At 43.2% G+C, this 17,888-nt stretch overlaps 1 protein-coding gene across 36 annotated transcripts in view; it reads left to right on the top strand.

Moving 5' to 3' along the window:
• ANK3 (ankyrin 3) overlaps positions 1 to 17,888 on the top strand; it is an 825,851-nt gene that overhangs the window by 599,204 nt on the left and 208,759 nt on the right. For 26 of the 36 annotated variants that reach the window (XM_068258457.1, XM_068258458.1, XM_068258461.1 and 23 more), the window contains 2 exons: positions 15,359 to 15,457; positions 16,855 to 16,953. In XM_068258457.1, coding sequence (XP_068114558.1) covers positions 15,359 to 15,457; positions 16,855 to 16,953 — 198 coding nt within the window. Of the gene's footprint in view, positions 1 to 15,358; positions 15,458 to 16,839; positions 16,954 to 17,888 lie in introns of all 36 variants that reach the window. The other 10 variants (XM_068258465.1, XM_068258464.1, XM_068258476.1 and 7 more) reach the window with 1 other exon arrangement.

Here is a 17,888-nt window from a genome sequence, read left to right on the forward strand (position 1 = left end):
CCTTATAGTGGACCTGAAATGCACCCTGTATGTATTTAGAGAGTTTAGCCTGTCTAATCCCCCAAATCTGTGACAAAGCACTAGTTGTAATTTGATCCCTCAGCTGTGTCAGCTGACTGCCATGGCAGAGAGTTAATTGGTAAACACAGGATGTTAACAATATGTCTACTTCTATGAAAGCAGGAAGCAGGCAAACTGCAGATTTATTGCAGGATTTGTATCAGCTGTAAGAAAGGTTATTATACTATTGTGTATCTTTTAGATCAGAGAGGAAGTTGTGAGTTCAGGTCCACTTTAAGAGGAACCCGAGGTAAGAGAGATATAGAGGATGCCATATTTATTTTCTTTTTAAATAATGCCAGTTGCCTGGCTGTCCTGGTCAGTAGGGTCTAAATCACATACCTGAAACAAGCATGCAGCTAATCTAGTCAGATTTCAGTCAGAAATGGCTGATCTGCATGCTTGATCAGGGTGTATGGCTAAAAGTATTGAAGGCAGAGGATCAGCAGGACAGACGGGTAATGTGTATTTTTTAGAAGGAAATAAACATGTCGGACTCCAGATCTCTCTCACCTCGGATTCCCTTTAAAGTGCTCATCAATGGTACAATCTTGATTGTACAGTCTTACCGAGAAATGCCAATTTGTATGTTTGCTGCTGCCTTCAGGCTTCTTTTATACTGCAAATCGCAATTCCGATTTCTGATTCCAATTTGTGACTTTCACTGGATGTTAGCAACACAAGAAGAAAAACGCAGCATGCAGGACTTTTTTTTTTTTTTTGCATTGAAAATTGGAATTGCATGTAAAATCGCATCAAAATCAGAAATCAGAATTGCATGTATCAGGTGGATCAGAACTACCTGATATGTGTACTTGTTCAGGGTCAGTGATGCCAACATTTTAAACAACTTCCAGATGAGCAGCATTTTCTAAGGCTGCTTACACACAGGGACGTTACAGGCGCACGTTAGTGCAGCCTGTAACGCTCCCCAACGCACAGCAATGTAACACAAGTGGGCTGTTCACACAGCCCACGTTGCGTTACATGTAACGCTGCACGTTCTTAAGAAAGTGCAGCATGCTACGGCGTTAGAGCGGCTTAAGCCGCGTTAGACTGTCTGCACATGCGCAGTCATGTTGGGGAGGAGCGGAGAGCGGCCAGGCACATGGCTTATTAATATGCACTGCACGTTATGACGTGCAGTGTTTACTTCCTGGAGAGGCCGCTCTGTGCGGTGATTGGCCGGCGGGACCACGTGAAGCCGCATGCGCACAAGAGTACACATCACGGCATCACGGACCCCAGAGTGAGCTGCACAACGCGGCTCACTCTGACGTCCACAACGAAGAGCACCAGGCGTCGCATTAGGTGCACGTTATGCGACCTTAACGTGGCACCTAACGCAACGTCTTGGTGTGCAAGTAGCCTAAAGGAAGATGGCTGGGCACCTTTTTTTTTTTTTTTTTTTTCCCTACTCTCGCTTCAGATTTTATTAGTGCTCATCACCCCAAAGGCGTTTTTACCCTAACAGACAAGAGGGATTTTCACCTTTCTGAGCTCATCCCGTTCATTTGCCAATAACTTAATCACTACTAAACAAACAAACACAGAACATTTATATTGCGCTTTTCTCCTGGCGGACTCAAAGCGCCAGAGCTGCAGCCACTAGGACGTGCGCAGTGTCCCCCAACCCTGTCCTCAAGGCCCACCAGCAGTGCATGTTTTGTAGAAATCCAGAGAGGTAATTAATCAGCTCTGCTGAGACACTGATTACCCCACCTGTGCATGTTTGTGGTTTTCTGCAAAACATGTACTGTTGGGGGGCCTTGAGGACAGGGTTGGAGAGCTCTATAGGCAGTAGCAGTGCTAGGGAGACTTGCCCAAGGTCTCCTACTGAATAGGTGCTGGCTTACTGAACAGGCAGAGCTGAGATTCGAAACCAGGTCACCTGTGTGAGAGGCCGAGCCCTCAACCATTACACCATCCAGCCACTGTTGATACTTATCACAATGAAATGATCTATATCTCGTTTTTTTCACCAACCCATTGGGCTTTTTGGGGTTGATATTTGTGTTCAGTAATTACTTTATTTTCTATGCATTTTAAAGGGAAAAACAAGGAAAAAATGAAAAAAATGCACTATTTCTGCAATTTCATCCCCTATAGTTTTAATATAAACACTGCTACTGTACAAAAAACCCACACATTTTATCTGCCTATTTGTTCTGGTTATCACAAGATTTTAATTATGTCCCTAGTACAAAGTATGGTGACAATATAGTATTTGGAAATAAAGGTATATTTTTTTTTTCTTTGGTGTTTTTTTTTTTTTCATTATTTTCACATGCAAGGGAATGCATGTGCGGGAGCGCGCATGTACACACGCGGGGGTGCACACGTGCACAGCGGGAGCAGCATCGCTGTCTGACTTATAAAAATGTCCTGCTAGAGCCTCTTAATGGCTCCATGACGTTTTTATAAGTCAGCTTGTCATTAAGTGGTTAAAAAAGACTTGCTTGGAATATAGACTAGTTAACATTTAAGTCAAATTTTGATATCTGCTTGCATTTTGATGTTTCAGAAGTATAAAAAAAGTAATTAAAATATTCCAGCTTTATTGAAGCTGAAGTGGCTTGTCAGTGTGAGGTTGTCTTCCCTGGATGCATACGCTTCTCCTGTAGCTTTCTGCTCTGTGTGATTTATTATTTAAGCCTGTCTGCTGTGATTTTGTTTTAACTGTGTCCTATTACAGCAGAGCCAGTGCGTTGCTAGCTATATGGCTTTTTGTGTCACGGGAAGGAAGACTGACTTCAATAAAATAGGATCTCTGTTCATTGGGGCTAAATAAAACTGTCATGCTATATCCCATGATAGTATTTTTATGCCGGTAGTCATGTCTAGAGGAATAAAGTGAGGCATAAGTTTTGGAGAAGCAAATGAAAAATGTACAGTATGTCCAAACAGGTAATCTGCAAAGCCTGGAGTATGGCACACGGGTTTATGGGTTATAGACACTCTTTGGGCTCCTCATGTCCCAGTTATAATAATTGTCTCTGAATGAAACTTAAAGGGAACCTAAACTGAGAGGTATATGGATGTTTTCTTTTACACAATACCAGTTGCTTGGCAGTCCTGCTGATCTCTTTGGCTGCAGTAGTGGCTGAATCACACACTGAAACAAGCATGCAGCTAATCCAGTCTCACTTCAGTCAGAGCACTTGATCTGCATGCTTGTTGAAGGGCTGTGACTAAAAGTATTAGAGACACAGGATCAGCAGGAGAGTCCGGCAACTTGTATTATTTTAAACTGAAAAATCTATATCCTTCTCAGTTTAGGTTTCCTTTAAGTCACATTTTCTACTTGCCTTTGGGTTGAGTAAGGAAGTGTTTTATAGAATATATGTCAGGATTTTAAAGGGGAACTGAAGAGAGAGGTATATGGAGGCTGTCATGTTTATTTCCTTTTAAGCAATACCAGTTGCCTGGCAGCCCTGCTGATCCTCGGCCTCTAATACTATTAGCCATAGCCCCTGAACAAGCATGCAGCAGATCAGGTGTTTCAGTAGTTCAGACTTTAAAGTCAGATCTGACAAGACTAGCTGCATGCTTGTTTCTGGTTTTAATCAGATACTACTGCAGAGAAATAGACCAGCAGGGCTGCCAGGCAACTGGTATTGATTAAAAGGAAATAAACATGACAGCCTCCATATACCTCTCTCTTCAGTTCCCCTTTAAGGGTTAAAAAGACTTCCCTTGACTTGTGGAGATATCTCTCTAATAATGGTGTAGTCGATAAAAACACTTTGCATAGGGAAGGGTTAGACTTTGAGGACAGTCATTAATACCTGTGCCCCAATTGGGAATAAGGGTAGCAGTTGTCCCTGGCAAGCCTGCCGGGGAATGATCTCACCTTTAGGACTGACTGACTAGCCCATATGGGTCTGTCAGCAGTCTAGCGTTGCCCCTCTTTATGCCGGGGACGCAGGCAGCAGTGGTGCTTTCAAACAGGATCGGTCACATCAGCTGATCTCCATAGATGGCCGCTCACTGGGTCTTGTTGGATGTAGTGCCTGGAGGCTGTGTGTGCAAGTTTGTTAGCTGCACTCTGAACTCCCACTATGTGTGGGGATAGAGTGTGCTGCTGAAGGTTCCTGGAAGGTGCAGTGCATGCAGAAAGGATACACGACAAAGTCCGTGTTTGGTTGAAAAAATAATAAAATGTTTATTACGCAACGCGTTTCTGGAGAGAAGCTTTCTCCTTTCTTCAGGCGAAGGTTTTTCGCCTGAAGAACGGAGAAAGCTTCTCTCCAGAAACGCGTTGCATAATAGCCTCCAGGCACTACATCCAGCAAGACCCAGTGAGCGGCCATCTATGGAGATCAGCTAATGTGACCGATCCTGTTTGAAAGCACCACTGCTGCCTGCGTCCTTGGCATAAAGAGGGACAACGCTAGACTGCTGACAGACCCATATTGGCTAGTCAGTCAGTCCTAAAGGTGAGATCATTCCCCGGCAGGCTTGCCAGGGACAACTGCTACCCTTCTGAGTGCGCTCTCCTCTCTCTCCTCCCATTCCCCCCACCCCTTGTCTATACAGATACTTGCACCACTATCCAGTGGCTTCCAGGGAGCGGCACCACCACCATTTTCATCTTCAGCCTACACACTGTACAACACCACTACAGGACGCTCCCCTGTATATACAGGAGTCTTCTATATATACACTGCCCAGTGTATATGGGACACTACCTACTGCAAATTGGGAATAAGCTCTGAGGCGGATTTATATTCTATAGTGTAAACCCTTTCATGCTTTTTTCATTCAACATCTTCATGCATGCCCAGTTGACTTCTCATATTTTCCCAGTTAACTCATTTTTTCCTTCCTGGATTGACTCCTCCTTTAGGCTTTCCAGGTTAACACCTACGTACTTTCCCAGTTTAAATATGTCAGCTAGGAAGGCCTAAAGATTTTGATTATCCTCCTGCCATCTCTTTAGACCATTCCATTGACATCTTCAGATCTTCCCAGTTCATTCCTTCATGTCTTCCTATTTGACACTTCCCAGTTCATACCTTTAGGCCTTCCTAGTTGCCATCTTTAGACCTTCCCAGAACAGTCAGTTGCTGTATGGCAACCTCTCTGTTTCTATCCCAATAAAGAGCTATTAAATACAGTGACCTGGTGCTGCGGAACTTTGTTCTTGCTACTTTGGACCCTGGTGAGCTAAAGGGTTTCTCTGCTGTAGCACACATCTCTCCCCATTGGGTGCTGGTTCAACCCAATGCTACTAAACCCATTTGACACCTTCATGCCTTCAAAGTTGACTTTCATTCCCACTTGAAACTTTCATGCTTTTCCAGTTGACTGTTTCATGCTTTTCCAGATGATTCCTTCAAGCTTTTCTAGTTGACTAACTCATGCTTTGCCAGTTGATGCCTTCATGCCTTTGCAGTTGCCATTTTAATGCCTTTCCTTTGAACACCTTAATGCCTTTCCTTTGGACACCTTCATCCCTTCCACTTAACACCTTTATTCCTTCCATTTGACAGCTTTTTCCCTTCCTAGTTGACATCTTCATACCTTCACAGTTCGACACCATCATGCCTTTCCATTGAACACCTTCATGCCTTTCAGTTGCCTCCTTATTCCTTCCCAGTTGATATCTTCATCCTTAAGTTGACAGATTCATGCCTTCCCAATCTGACACCATGACGCCTTCTCAATTGACACCACCACGCCCCTCTGTGGTTGCCAACTTTATCCAGTTTGAAGCCTACAGCCCTTCACAGTCCAAGATGTAATGCATTCCCAGATCAATAAGTACATATAGAAACAAATAATCAAAATATAGTTAGTGAGGTAGGGAATGAGAGATTTTTCTGACCTAGTCATTCAGGAGCGATACAATCTGTAGTTTGGTGTCAAGGAGCATTCAGCACTTCTGAGACATCAATAGGCCACAACTAGATTTCACTATGGCCATCCTAAAGTGTGTACAACTTTATTTTTGTAACAGGTGATCCACTTCAAACATGCCATTTACACTCTGTAATGGTTATTCTTAAAATGAGCGTACAAAGCAATTATATTCTATCTCACTTTACTTTTCTGTCAATTATAAAGAAAGAAAACTCCCCTTCTAAGTTCCGCCAACCCCTCCACACACTGTCACCATGTTTTATTAGTTTCTTTCTGTAGCTTGTTAAAATATCAGTTGATGATAGATGAGCTTTAGAAGGCCCAGAAGTTCTTTAGCTGCAGGCTGCCTTGTGGTTCTATTCATGTCAGCTCAACCCAACAAAGCCTGTGTATTGAATAAAAGTGGCGTCTTGCCCCTATTAGACCCTAACGCCTCTTAATGACAGTATGAGCCAAAGTGATGTGTTCTGCCTTTGTGTCCTCTCTCTGTGACTCTGCTGAGAGTTTTGAAAACTCATTTTTTCAGTTGTGCTTCCTAATCTCTTCTAAATCCTTTAAAGATCCATGGCATCCGGTACATTAAAGCACACCTAGCATGCAGCATAAAAAGCATGGCTGTATAAAGCAACTACAGGATACAAATGAATTGCCATTCCTATTTCACACATAATAGCTACACTAAAGCTAGGAAACACGTCTGAATTTCCCAAAAAAATAACTTTGCTAACAACTAAGAGCCTGTTTCCACTACACGCAGATTGGATGCAGAAAAACTGACACCAATGAATGCCTATGGACCTGTTTCCACTAAATGCGATTTTTCTGATGCAGATTTTCCCCATAGGCATTCATTGGAGTCTTTCTGCAACCATTCTGCGTGTGGTGGAAATTAGCCAGCACTCTGTCCACATCGCTCTCTGATCAATAAGTGCATTGCATCTGCTCACAAGAAAGGCCTGAGAGGCTTCTGGTTGCCCATGTTTCAGATACCTGCCCCATTACCAGAAATCCACTGCACTGGTAGGTTTCCCTGTCTCCCCCTCTTCTCAAAAAACACCAGTAGACCTTACATATCTGTGAGCTGAATCCCATGTTTATGTTCTGTTACTTTTGAGATCTGGGCTCAGAGAGAAAGGAAATGGATTACAAAGAACACTGATCAGACTGATGCACAGATAACCAATCAACAACCTCTGTCAACTTCATAGTGTTATTTGTGTCCCTATTAGGGCGCTTACCTATCATGTTCTATCCCAGACACACAGCAGATAGATAAAATCTTTTAAATGGGAAAGGTGACCATAGATCTATTGATTTTCACCAACCGAGCTGATATATTTTTTTTAAATTGGATGAGAATTGATACCACAACAAACATACCCGATCAATACATTCTACTGAGCGGACGATGAGGTGCGCGGTGGAAATGGTGTGCAATATCATGATGGCCGATGAAAGCTGCGGAACCCCCGGCCACTGTCCCGCTGAATGTTAATGTGCCTTCCTGGTGCCCATGAATTCAAATCTCACCTATTCCAGCTGCCACAAGTGTCCAGCCGCTTCTGCTTCCCCATTTGCCTCCCAACTACTAACTTTCCCTCCTTCCAATAAAATGGTCCATACTCCAGATCTGGTGTTTTTGTGGCTATGCTTGTAATGGGTATAATTAAGAATATGATGGCCACATTTGTTTTATGACCCTCCCAAGATTGCCCCCCAGGCTGTGAAGGTCACCAAAGGTATGGAATGGGTGTGAACAATAGAGGGGGCCCTATTAAAGTTTTCCTGGGGGACCCCATGAATTGTAGTTACGCACCTGCATTAGCCTCAAAACATACCATCTACATCTAACCCAGGCAACTCCCTTCAGCTTCTTGCAGAACTTATTGTCTGGAAAAGTATCATACTCCGTTTTTTTACCCCGTTCCTTTTAGAATGTTAACTTCTTCTTTTTTTTTGTAATTGCTGTGTGTTTTGGTAGAAACATTCAGGGCAGGATTTACCATAAGGCACTGCAGGCACGTGCCTACAGGCGCCTGATGATAGAAAGGCGGTTCACTCCCCTCCCCAAGTGCCTCCCTCTCTCCTTCCCTATGCAGAGTCCCAAGCAGAGTGTAAAATGAGAGGTTACTCACCCCGGTCTCTGCATTCCGTTGACCAGATTACCATTCAGTTGGGGACACCTCTAGCTAGCTAATACTTGGGGGCTCCTCTAGTTACTTAATACTGAGAATAGCACTGGCTACCTAATACTAAGGGGAACCTGTAGCTACCAAATATTGAGGGTACCCCTGGCTAACTAATACTAAGGGACACCTGTAGCTACCTATAATGGGCAAGGGAAATAAGGTAGAAGTGAGAGCGGGTCTGGCCTGCACACTTGCGGTGCGGTTCAGTGGGGGTTTGTAGGTTCATGGAGGGGGAATTCTATGATGTCAGGACATCTGTGCCTATAGGCTCCTGGGATGTAAATCCAGTCTGGATACATTGTATTGGTTGCTGTGATATTTATGTTGTCTGCATACTTTGTATTTTATAGCACTAGGCGACCTAAGCCCATTTAATAACGGACTCTAGGTCTGTCACTGCCGCCACTGCAGCATTAAAGGGAATCTGTACCCTAAAATTCTTACAATAAACGGCATACCATTGTATTCATTATGTTCTCCTGGGCTCCTTTGTGCTGTTTCTGCCACTCCCTGCTGCAATCCTGGCTTGTAATTGCCAGTTTTAGGCAGTGTTTACAAACAAAAGACATGGCTGCTAACCAGCTTGTGATAGGCTCAGATAAGCTCAGTCTGTGACTCTTAAGTACACACGCACTACAAGAGGAAACGCCGGGTCCGCCGGACCCCCCCCGCTGGGCAGACTTTAGCCAACAGTATGCGCGTGTGTAGGCGCTGTCGGCGGACTGATAAGGCTGTTTCTGAACTATCCACTGAGCGGATTGTTCAGAAACAGCCTTATCAGTCCGCCGACAGCGTGTACACACGCGCATACTGTCAGCCAAAGTGTACTCGCTGTCGGCAGACTGATAAGGCTGTTTCTGAATGATCCGCTGAGCAGCGCGTACACACGCGCATACTGTCGGCTAAAGTCTGCCCAGCAGGAGGGTCTGGCGGACCCGTCGTTTCCTTTTGCAGTGCGTGTGTACGCACCTATACAGAGCCTGCAGGGGGCCTGGAGAGGGTGTGTATAACTTCCATCCTTTCACAGCAGAGCAGCACATTCTTGCCTGAGCCGACAAACCTGACAAAGGAAAGAAGATTAGATTAGATAACAGAGATATTACAGCGACTGTGCAACTAGGAAAGGCTGCAGTAAGACAGACCACATTAGAACAGGTATAGGAACTTAAAGGATAGAAGAAATAAGGCTTCCTCCCGCCCGCCCCCAGCCCGTCCTGAAGCCAGTCCCAACGCCTGTGAGTGCAGGACATGAGCAGTAGTGCAAAAGCAATGACACAGGGACATGGGACGCAGAGACACTTGGATATTAGGATTATTAGGATTGCATATGCTATATACCCATATTTGTTTTTTCCTTAGTACAACAGAAAATGAAGAAGATGAAGGTGCTGTATAAATATAAAAAATGGGGCTGCACGGTGGCGTAGTGGAAAGCACTCTCGCTTGCAGCGCAGGGCCCCGGTTTGAATCCCAGCCAAGGCACTATCTGCACAGAATTTGTATGTTCTCTCCATGTCTGCCTCGGTTTCCTCTGGGAACACCGGTTTCCTCCTACATCCCAAAACCATACCGATATGTTAATTGGCTTTCCCTCTAAAATAAAAAATGGCCCTATGATGGGCATATGGCCATAGTAGGGATTAGATTGTGAGCCCCTCAAAACTATATACTCTGCTATATACTATCTACTTAATGCTAACAAATTACAAAAAGGGAGCACTAATATTATATTATAGAAATTTCTGGTGAAATTAACTTTTAGGGCCTTTTTCCATTAAAGAGAACCCGAGGTGGGTTTGAAGAATATTATCTGCATACAGAGGCTGGATCTGCCTATACAGCCCAGCCTCTGTTGCTATCCCAAACCCCCCTAAGGTCCCCCTGCACTCTGCAATCCCTCATAAATCACAGCCGTGCTGCTGACAAACAGCTTGTCAGAGCTGGCTGTGTTTATCTCTATAGTGTCAGTCTGCTGCTCTCCCCGCCTCCTGCAGAACTCCAGTCCCCGCCTGCATCCCTTCCCTCCCTGCTGATTGGAGGGAAGGGGCGGGGGCAGGGACCAGAGCTATGCAGGAGGCGGGGGAGCAGCTGAGACTGACACTACAGATGTAAACACAGCCTCACAGCATGGCTGTGATTTATGGGGGATAGCAGAGCGCAGGGGGACCTTAGTGGGGTTTGGGATAGCAACAGAGGCTGGGCTGTATAGGCAGATCCAGCCTCTGTATGCAGATAACATTCTTTAAACACACCTCGGGTTCTCTTTAAGAAATGCAATCATATTTCTCTATTTCCCACTACTGCAATTGTGCAACAATTTTCATCTGATCTTTCAGGTGTATAGCACAATAGCGGCGCTTTGCAATGACGGGAGAAAAAAATGGTTTAAATTGCCCGATTGTGAAAAAAAAAATGCATAGCACTGCGATTGCAATGTCATTTTCTTGTATAATTTGTACAGCTATGTGGTTACTATGTGGTTGAGGCTGCTTCTTTGCTGACATCATCTTGCAGTTCACACTGGAAGGCACAGACTGGTGTTTCTGAGAAAAGTGTTTACTCCCATTCTGAGTACATTTTGTATTGTAAGGCATTACTGCTGCAAGATCTGACTGCGTTGTGTAATAATTAGTCATGTGATAACTTACCACAGAGGTTATACACAGAGACGAAAGCAATGTTCTCCTACAGCATACGGTGATTATATTTTCAACTATGATACTTTGTATGTTATATATGAGAAATGCACAAAGAGTGGATGGCCAGAAATGCATTTTGTGTTTGCGTGGTTTCTAAAACTTTTAAGATTATCTTTAAGGTCAGCGGAAAGCTCATATCTATCACGCCAATTTATCAGTACAGTTCAGTGGTGTGCATCCTCAACAATGTCTATTTTTGCTGAGCCAGGAGGAATCTATACCCTTGAAAAGTTGAAGAGATTCAGTATCTGGCAGAAGAGAAAGTGTTGTTCCATTTTAGAGGTTATAGCTGCAGTCCTGGAGGAAATATAATGTACATTGGCAGCTGTGAAAAAAGATGTCCCTTTCATTTGTATCTCACATCACCGATAAGTCTGTGACACTTCTGTCTACTCTTGTCAGTGCAAATTACTTTGAGAGAGTATTTCAGTGGGCCTCATATATCAAAGGTGCCTGAAAGAAAAAATGTCTGTAGCAGCCAGGTAAATGTATCCTTTACAATTTGGTGGGACTAGCACAGTATAGTAGTGTGTAAAAATTGGAATTCCAGTCATGGTTATTTATACAGTGGCTTGCAAAAGTATTCGGCCCCCTTGAAGTTTTCCACATTTTGTCACATTACTGCCACAAACATGAATCCATTTTATTGGAATTCCACATGAAAGACCAATACAAAGTGGTGTACACGTGAGAAGTGGAACGAAAATCATACATGATTCCAAACATTTTTTACAAATAAATAACTGCAAAGTGGTGTGTGCATAATTATTTAGCCCCCTTTGATCTGAGTGCAGTCAATTGCCTATAGACATTGCCTGACGAGTGCTAATGACTAAATAGAGTGCACCTGTGTGTAATCTAATGTCAGTACAAATACAGCTGCTCTGTGACGTCCTCAGAGGTTGTCTAAGAGAATATTGGGAGCAACAACACCGTGAAGTCCAAAGAACACACAATACAGGTCAGGGATCAAGTTATTGAGAAATTTAAAGCAGGCTTAGGCTACAATAAGATTTCCAAAACCTTGAACATCCCACGGAGCACTGTTCAAGCGATTATTTAGAACTGGAAGGAGTATGGCACAACTGTAAACCTACCAAGACAAGGCCATCCACCTAAACTCACAGGCCGAACAAGGAGAGCGCTGATCAGAAATGCAGTCAAGAGGCCCATGGTGACTCTGGACGAGCTGCAGAGATCTACAGCTCAGGTGGGAGACTCTGTCCACAGGACAACTATTAGTCATGCACTGTACAAAGTTGGCCTTTATGGAAGAGTGGCAAGAAGAAAGGCATTGTTAACAGAAAGCATAAGAAGTCCCGTTTGCAGTTTGCCACAAGCCATGTGGGGGACACAGCAAGCATGTGGATGAAGGTGCTGTGGTCAGATGAGACCAAAATGGAACTTTTTGGCCAAAATGCAAAATGCTATATGTGGCAGAAAACTAACACTGCACATCACTCTGAACACACCATCCCCACTGTCAAATATGGTGGTGGCAGCATCATGCTTGGGGGTGCATCTCTTCAGCAGGGACAGGAAAGCTGGTCAGAGTTGATGGGAAGATGGATGGAGCCAAATACAAACCTCTTGGAGACCGCAAAAGACTTGACTGGGGCGGAGGTTCACCTTACAGCAGGACAATGACCCTAAACATAAAGCCAGGGCAACAATGGAATGGTTTAAAACAAAACATATCTATGTGTTAGAATGGCCCAGTCAAAGTCCAGATCTAAATCCAATCGAGAATCTGTGGCAAGATCTGAAAACTGCTGTTCACAAACTCTGTCTAGCTAATCTGACTGAGCTGGAGCTGTTTTGCAAAGAAGAATGGGCAAGGATTTCAGTCTCTAGATGTGCAAAGCTGGTAGAGACATGCCCTAAAAGACTGGCAGCTGTAATTGCAGCAAAAGGTGCTTCTACAAAGTATTGACTTAGGGGGCCGAATAATTACGCACACGCCACTTTGCAGTTATTTATTTGTAAAAAATGTTTGGAATGTTGTATGATGTTCGATCCACTTCTCACATGTACACCACTTTGTGTTGGTCTTTCACGTGGAATTCCAATAAAATTGATGCATGTTTGTGGCAGTAATGTGACAAAATGTGGAAAACTTCAAAGGGGCCGAATACTTTTGCAACCCACTGTATGTATTACATTTCAGAGACTTGACGCCTCTATCTGCAAGCTTGACTCAAAATATAAATACCTTAATGAAACAAAGGAAGTGTTTAACAAGCAGTAGATTACTACTGTGCCAGGCAAAAAGACCAATATAGTGGCAAACCCAGCCAGCAGTGGGCCGCTGTGCAGAAAGAATGTAGTGAGCCACTTAGGGCTTGCCTGCGGGAGTAAAGCTGTCTGGTCACACATGACATGAAAGTATGTGAAGCTTGGTCATCTTTATTTATATATATATATATATATATATATATATATATATATATATATATATATATATATATATATATATATATATGTATATGTATATGTGTGTATATATATATATATATATATATACATATATATATATATATATATATATATATATACATATATATATATATATATATATATATATATATATATATATATATATATATATAATGGCTCATGATTGAATGGAACACAGGTAATTCCCATGACTATGTCACACGTGCTCCTGTGGATAACTAGTGAAAATTTAAAAGGAAAAACCAACCAAAAATAAATCCTTTTACTAAGGAAACCAATAATAGGCAGACACAAATGACATGCAGTCATTACCAGCAACTTTGCAAGAATCTGATATTGCCAGCTATGGGCAGATATCAGTGGCATGCAGTTTTTCCCAGAGAGAAACATTCAATACTAATGATAATCCGATATCAATGAAAAAAATACTTGTGCCATGGACAGCAGGGGGAAAAAAAGTGGCACATCACATATAGGCATAAGCAGGCCGCAGCTCACTCACCTTGCAGTGACATTGGCACGTTGCATGTGTGGTACGCATACCTGTCTGTTGGAGACTTGTCTTGAACTGCAGGGATACAGGCCAGGGCTATTGGGGCGCTTGTCCCGTTGTGTACAGCGGATGATCTATGATACATGCTGGACTTTCTCAGTTGCTAGTTTTGAGTCTTTGATTGGTGCCTGAATGGCAGTGTGTGGGCCGGCCAATTGTTTTTAAGTATTTTTGACAGGTCTGTTAAAGGTTTTTATGGAATATCTTGTCTTATTTTGATAGTATAACAAATGCACTGAATAAAATTATTTGCACGATGCAATTAGCACATAGTTCGTACCCTGATCCCTTCTCTTTTTTTCCTTCACCTTTACTCTTTTTATGGTAATTAAAGGACAACCGAGGTGAAATGTGACATCATGAGATAGACATGTGTATGTACAGTGCCAAGCACACAAATAACTAGGCTGTGTTCCTTTTTTTTTCTTTCTATGCCTGAAAAATTTAAAAATCAGGTATGCAAGTAACAGTTTCTGTCTGGGTCGGGACTGCATCAAACTGTAGCATAACACCTACTGATAAGTAATTACAGCCATAAGACACTTTCCGGACAGTAAATGGCTTCTAAAAGCAGGAAAGAGATAAAAAGTGCCAATAGTTCATTGATTTTCGCTCTGGTGAACTTCAATGAATGTATCATTGAGCAGAGACAATGCAACAGTAAAAACTAGAGTTAAATATAAAAAAAAAACTGTGGGATATCTAAAACAATCATTTTTAGGAGAAGGATAGATACTATTGTTTATCTCATCAGTTTATTTTCACCTCGGATGTTCTTTAACCACTTGCCGACCGCGCACTCATACCGCGCGTCGGCAAAGTGGCAGCTGCAGGACCAGCGACGCAGTATTGCGTCGCCAGCTGCAGGCTGATTAATCAGGAAGCAGCCGCTCGCGCGAGCGGCTGCTTCCTGTCAATTCACGGCGGGGGGCTCCGTGAATAGCCTGCGGGCCGCCGATGGCGGCTCGCAGGCTAAATGTAAACACAAGCGGAAATAATCCGCTTTGTTTACATTGTACGGCGCTGCTGCGCAGCAGCGCCGTAAGACAGATCGGCGATCCCCGGCCAATCAGCGGCCGGGGATCGCCGCCATGTGACAGGGGACGTCCTGACACTGGCTGCACAGGACGGATAGCGTCCTGTGCAGCCCTGATCTCCGGGGGGGGGAGCAGGTAGGAGAGGGAGGGGGGAATTTCGCCGCGGAGGGGGGCTTTGAGGTGCCCCCCCCCCCCCCCCGCCAGCCACATGCAGGCAGGAGAGATCGGACCCCCCCAGCACATCATCCCCCTAGTGGGGAAAAAAGGGGGGTGATCTGATCTCTCTGCCTGCTACATGATCTGTGCTGGGGGCTGCAGAGCCCACCCAGCACAGATCACTCAACACAGCGCTGGTCCTTAAGGGGGGGTAAAGGGTGGGTCCTCAAGTGGTTAAGGTAAAGGTATGACTATAGATCAAGGGACCCCTATTGCAACATTTTTACAGCACTGTATGGTGAAATCACAATTAATATCCTGATCACATGGTATGTCTTACAGAATGGATTCACACCTCTTCACATTGCCTGCAAGAAGAACCGGATTAAAGTTATGGAACTTCTACTAAAGCATGGAGCGTCTATTCAAGCTGTCACAGAGGTAAGAAAAGTATTATTAATCCATTATATAACGCTGGCATGTTTTCACCAAGTGCTTGTAGTACTCTGCTACACTGAACAACGCATGCCACATTTGACCTGCCTATATGTGGGAAAACTCTTATGCAAACACTGAGAGAACAAATAAAATGATGTCACTAGTGTGGAAAGGCAAGAGTAATGGCCATTTAATTACTGAGCCATGACTATCCAAATGTCTTGGGAAATGTTGGGTCTTTCAGGCTTCATTGTGAATGAATGGTTACAGAACTTTCTTATCTGTAATACATTAAAGGGGAACTGTAGTTAAAATAACGTAAGGAATAAAAATGCTTAATTTGGTACAATATTGTTTTATAAATTATTTAGTCACTGTTTCCTTATTGTGAAATCTTCCTCTCCGATTTGCATTCTGAAATATGTCACTGGTAGTGACATCTTTAGTTCTCTCAGGGCATTTCTGTGGACTATTCGTTTACTGAGAGCTGTAAAGCCAGTAGGGTGGGTGAGAATTCCACATTTCACAGCCTAGGCTGAGCATCACTGGGAGGGTGAGGCTGGATAGCAATATACAGCAATATATACGGTAGATATAGAAAGTGTTTGCGAAGCTGGAACCAGGGAAATTGCATTAAAAGTGGTTATCCTAAATAATCTACTGCAATCTGTTATATGTCACTACAGAGCCACTTTAACATTTATCTGTATTAGGAACCATTCACATCAATTGTGGTGCCTACCGGTGAGCACTACCTTACCTGCCACTTCTCCACCTCTGAAATCTCACATCACCAGATTTGCCTCAGCACATCACTCACAACATCATGTAGACAATGCGTCTAGCCATATCTAGCCAGAAAATCTAACAGAAATTCTAAAGCTCCATACACACGCTCAACAGCAGTCTTTTAGGTGCGTAGACACGCACTACTATAAGGAACGACGGGTCAGTCAGACCCTCCCGCTGGGCGGGCGTTCCAGCGATAGTAGAGCGTGTGTACAGTCTGTCGGCAGACTGATAACACTGTTTCTGAACAATCCGCTCAGCGGATAGTGTGTACTAGGCATTGTATAGTGTGTACTAGGCATTGTATAGTGTGTACTAGTCATACATGGGTGGCCCCACTTGCTTCATTAGAATGTTTTCTGATTCTGCATTCTGTCTTGGTCATCAGCAAGGCTGATCTGCATGCATCACTGGGCCCCTCTGCCATTGTGAAAAAGCTCTAAAGGTGCTTACACACAATAACAGTCACCCGTAGAGATCAGAAGTTGATCCCTCGGGACAGTTTGGGGCAGAGTTCTCTACAAACGCATTGCTAGCCCAGAGGCATAGGTTTGTTTGTTTTTTAAAAATATATTTTGATCTGTTCTTATGTCAAGTTTCCGTCTTCTCAGTCTGGACTGACTCCAATCCATGTTGCTGCCTTCATGGGACACGTCAATATTGTTTCCCAGTTAACGCATCATGGAGCATCACCTAATACAACTAATGTGGTGGGTACATTTCTCTAATTACTTTAAATTTAGCCTAAATCTAGCCTAATGTTTCAGAAGATATTCTTAAATGACACCTTAAGTGAGAGGTATATGGAGGCTGCCATGTTTATTTTGTTTTAAACAATGCCAGTTGTCTGGCATCCTGCTGATCTCTTTAGCTGCAGTATAAATTGCATCACACACCTGAAACAAGCATGCGGCTAAACTTGTCGGATTTTTGTCAAACACCTGATTTGCATGCTTGTTCAGGGTCTGTGGCTAAAAATATTAGAGGCAGAGGATCAGCAGAATGCCAGGCAACTGGTATTGGTTAAAAGGAAATGTATATGGCAGTCTACATACTCCTTTTAGTACAGGTGTGCTTTTTAATTTGCAGTATAGTGCAGCTTTGCATGCAGAGAGCTGTAGTATTGCATTAATATGTGCTTTTCCTAGAAAGTGTGATGTTTAGATAAGTAATGGATAAGAACTTTAAATATTTGTTTAAAATCATGTGCGGCAGGTTTTTAAATCAATACATTTCCTGAAGGTTGTTTTTTTCTGAAATACCAAAGTGTAGTGGATGTATTTGTGACACCATACAAAAAGCCTTCACAACTTACAGTAGGGGTTTTATTTAGAATATTTAATCAATTTTGCTATTTGTTTCACTCATGAGCTCTTTGACTTCTTTTTACTTCCAGGAATATATTTCTAGTATTTTTCCAAAGGCTTTTCCTGGATATTTATATACTCTGGTGACTATTAAATAACAGTCTGGGAACAGATTTCCATTAGCGATTGCTGTGAGTTCCCAGGCCTGCAACTCGCAGTGACTTTTCTGTAGGTGGGAGAAATCCGGTTCTGTTCGGGATGTGAACATAAAACTTTAATGTTCTGGTTATTCCCCTGCTCGTTACACTACCTCCTGCCTGATGCTTGGCCAGAATTAT

Source organism: Hyperolius riggenbachi, chromosome 10, assembly GCF_040937935.1.
Source record: "Hyperolius riggenbachi isolate aHypRig1 chromosome 10, aHypRig1.pri, whole genome shotgun sequence".
Taxonomy (NCBI): domain Eukaryota; kingdom Metazoa; phylum Chordata; class Amphibia; order Anura; family Hyperoliidae; genus Hyperolius; species Hyperolius riggenbachi.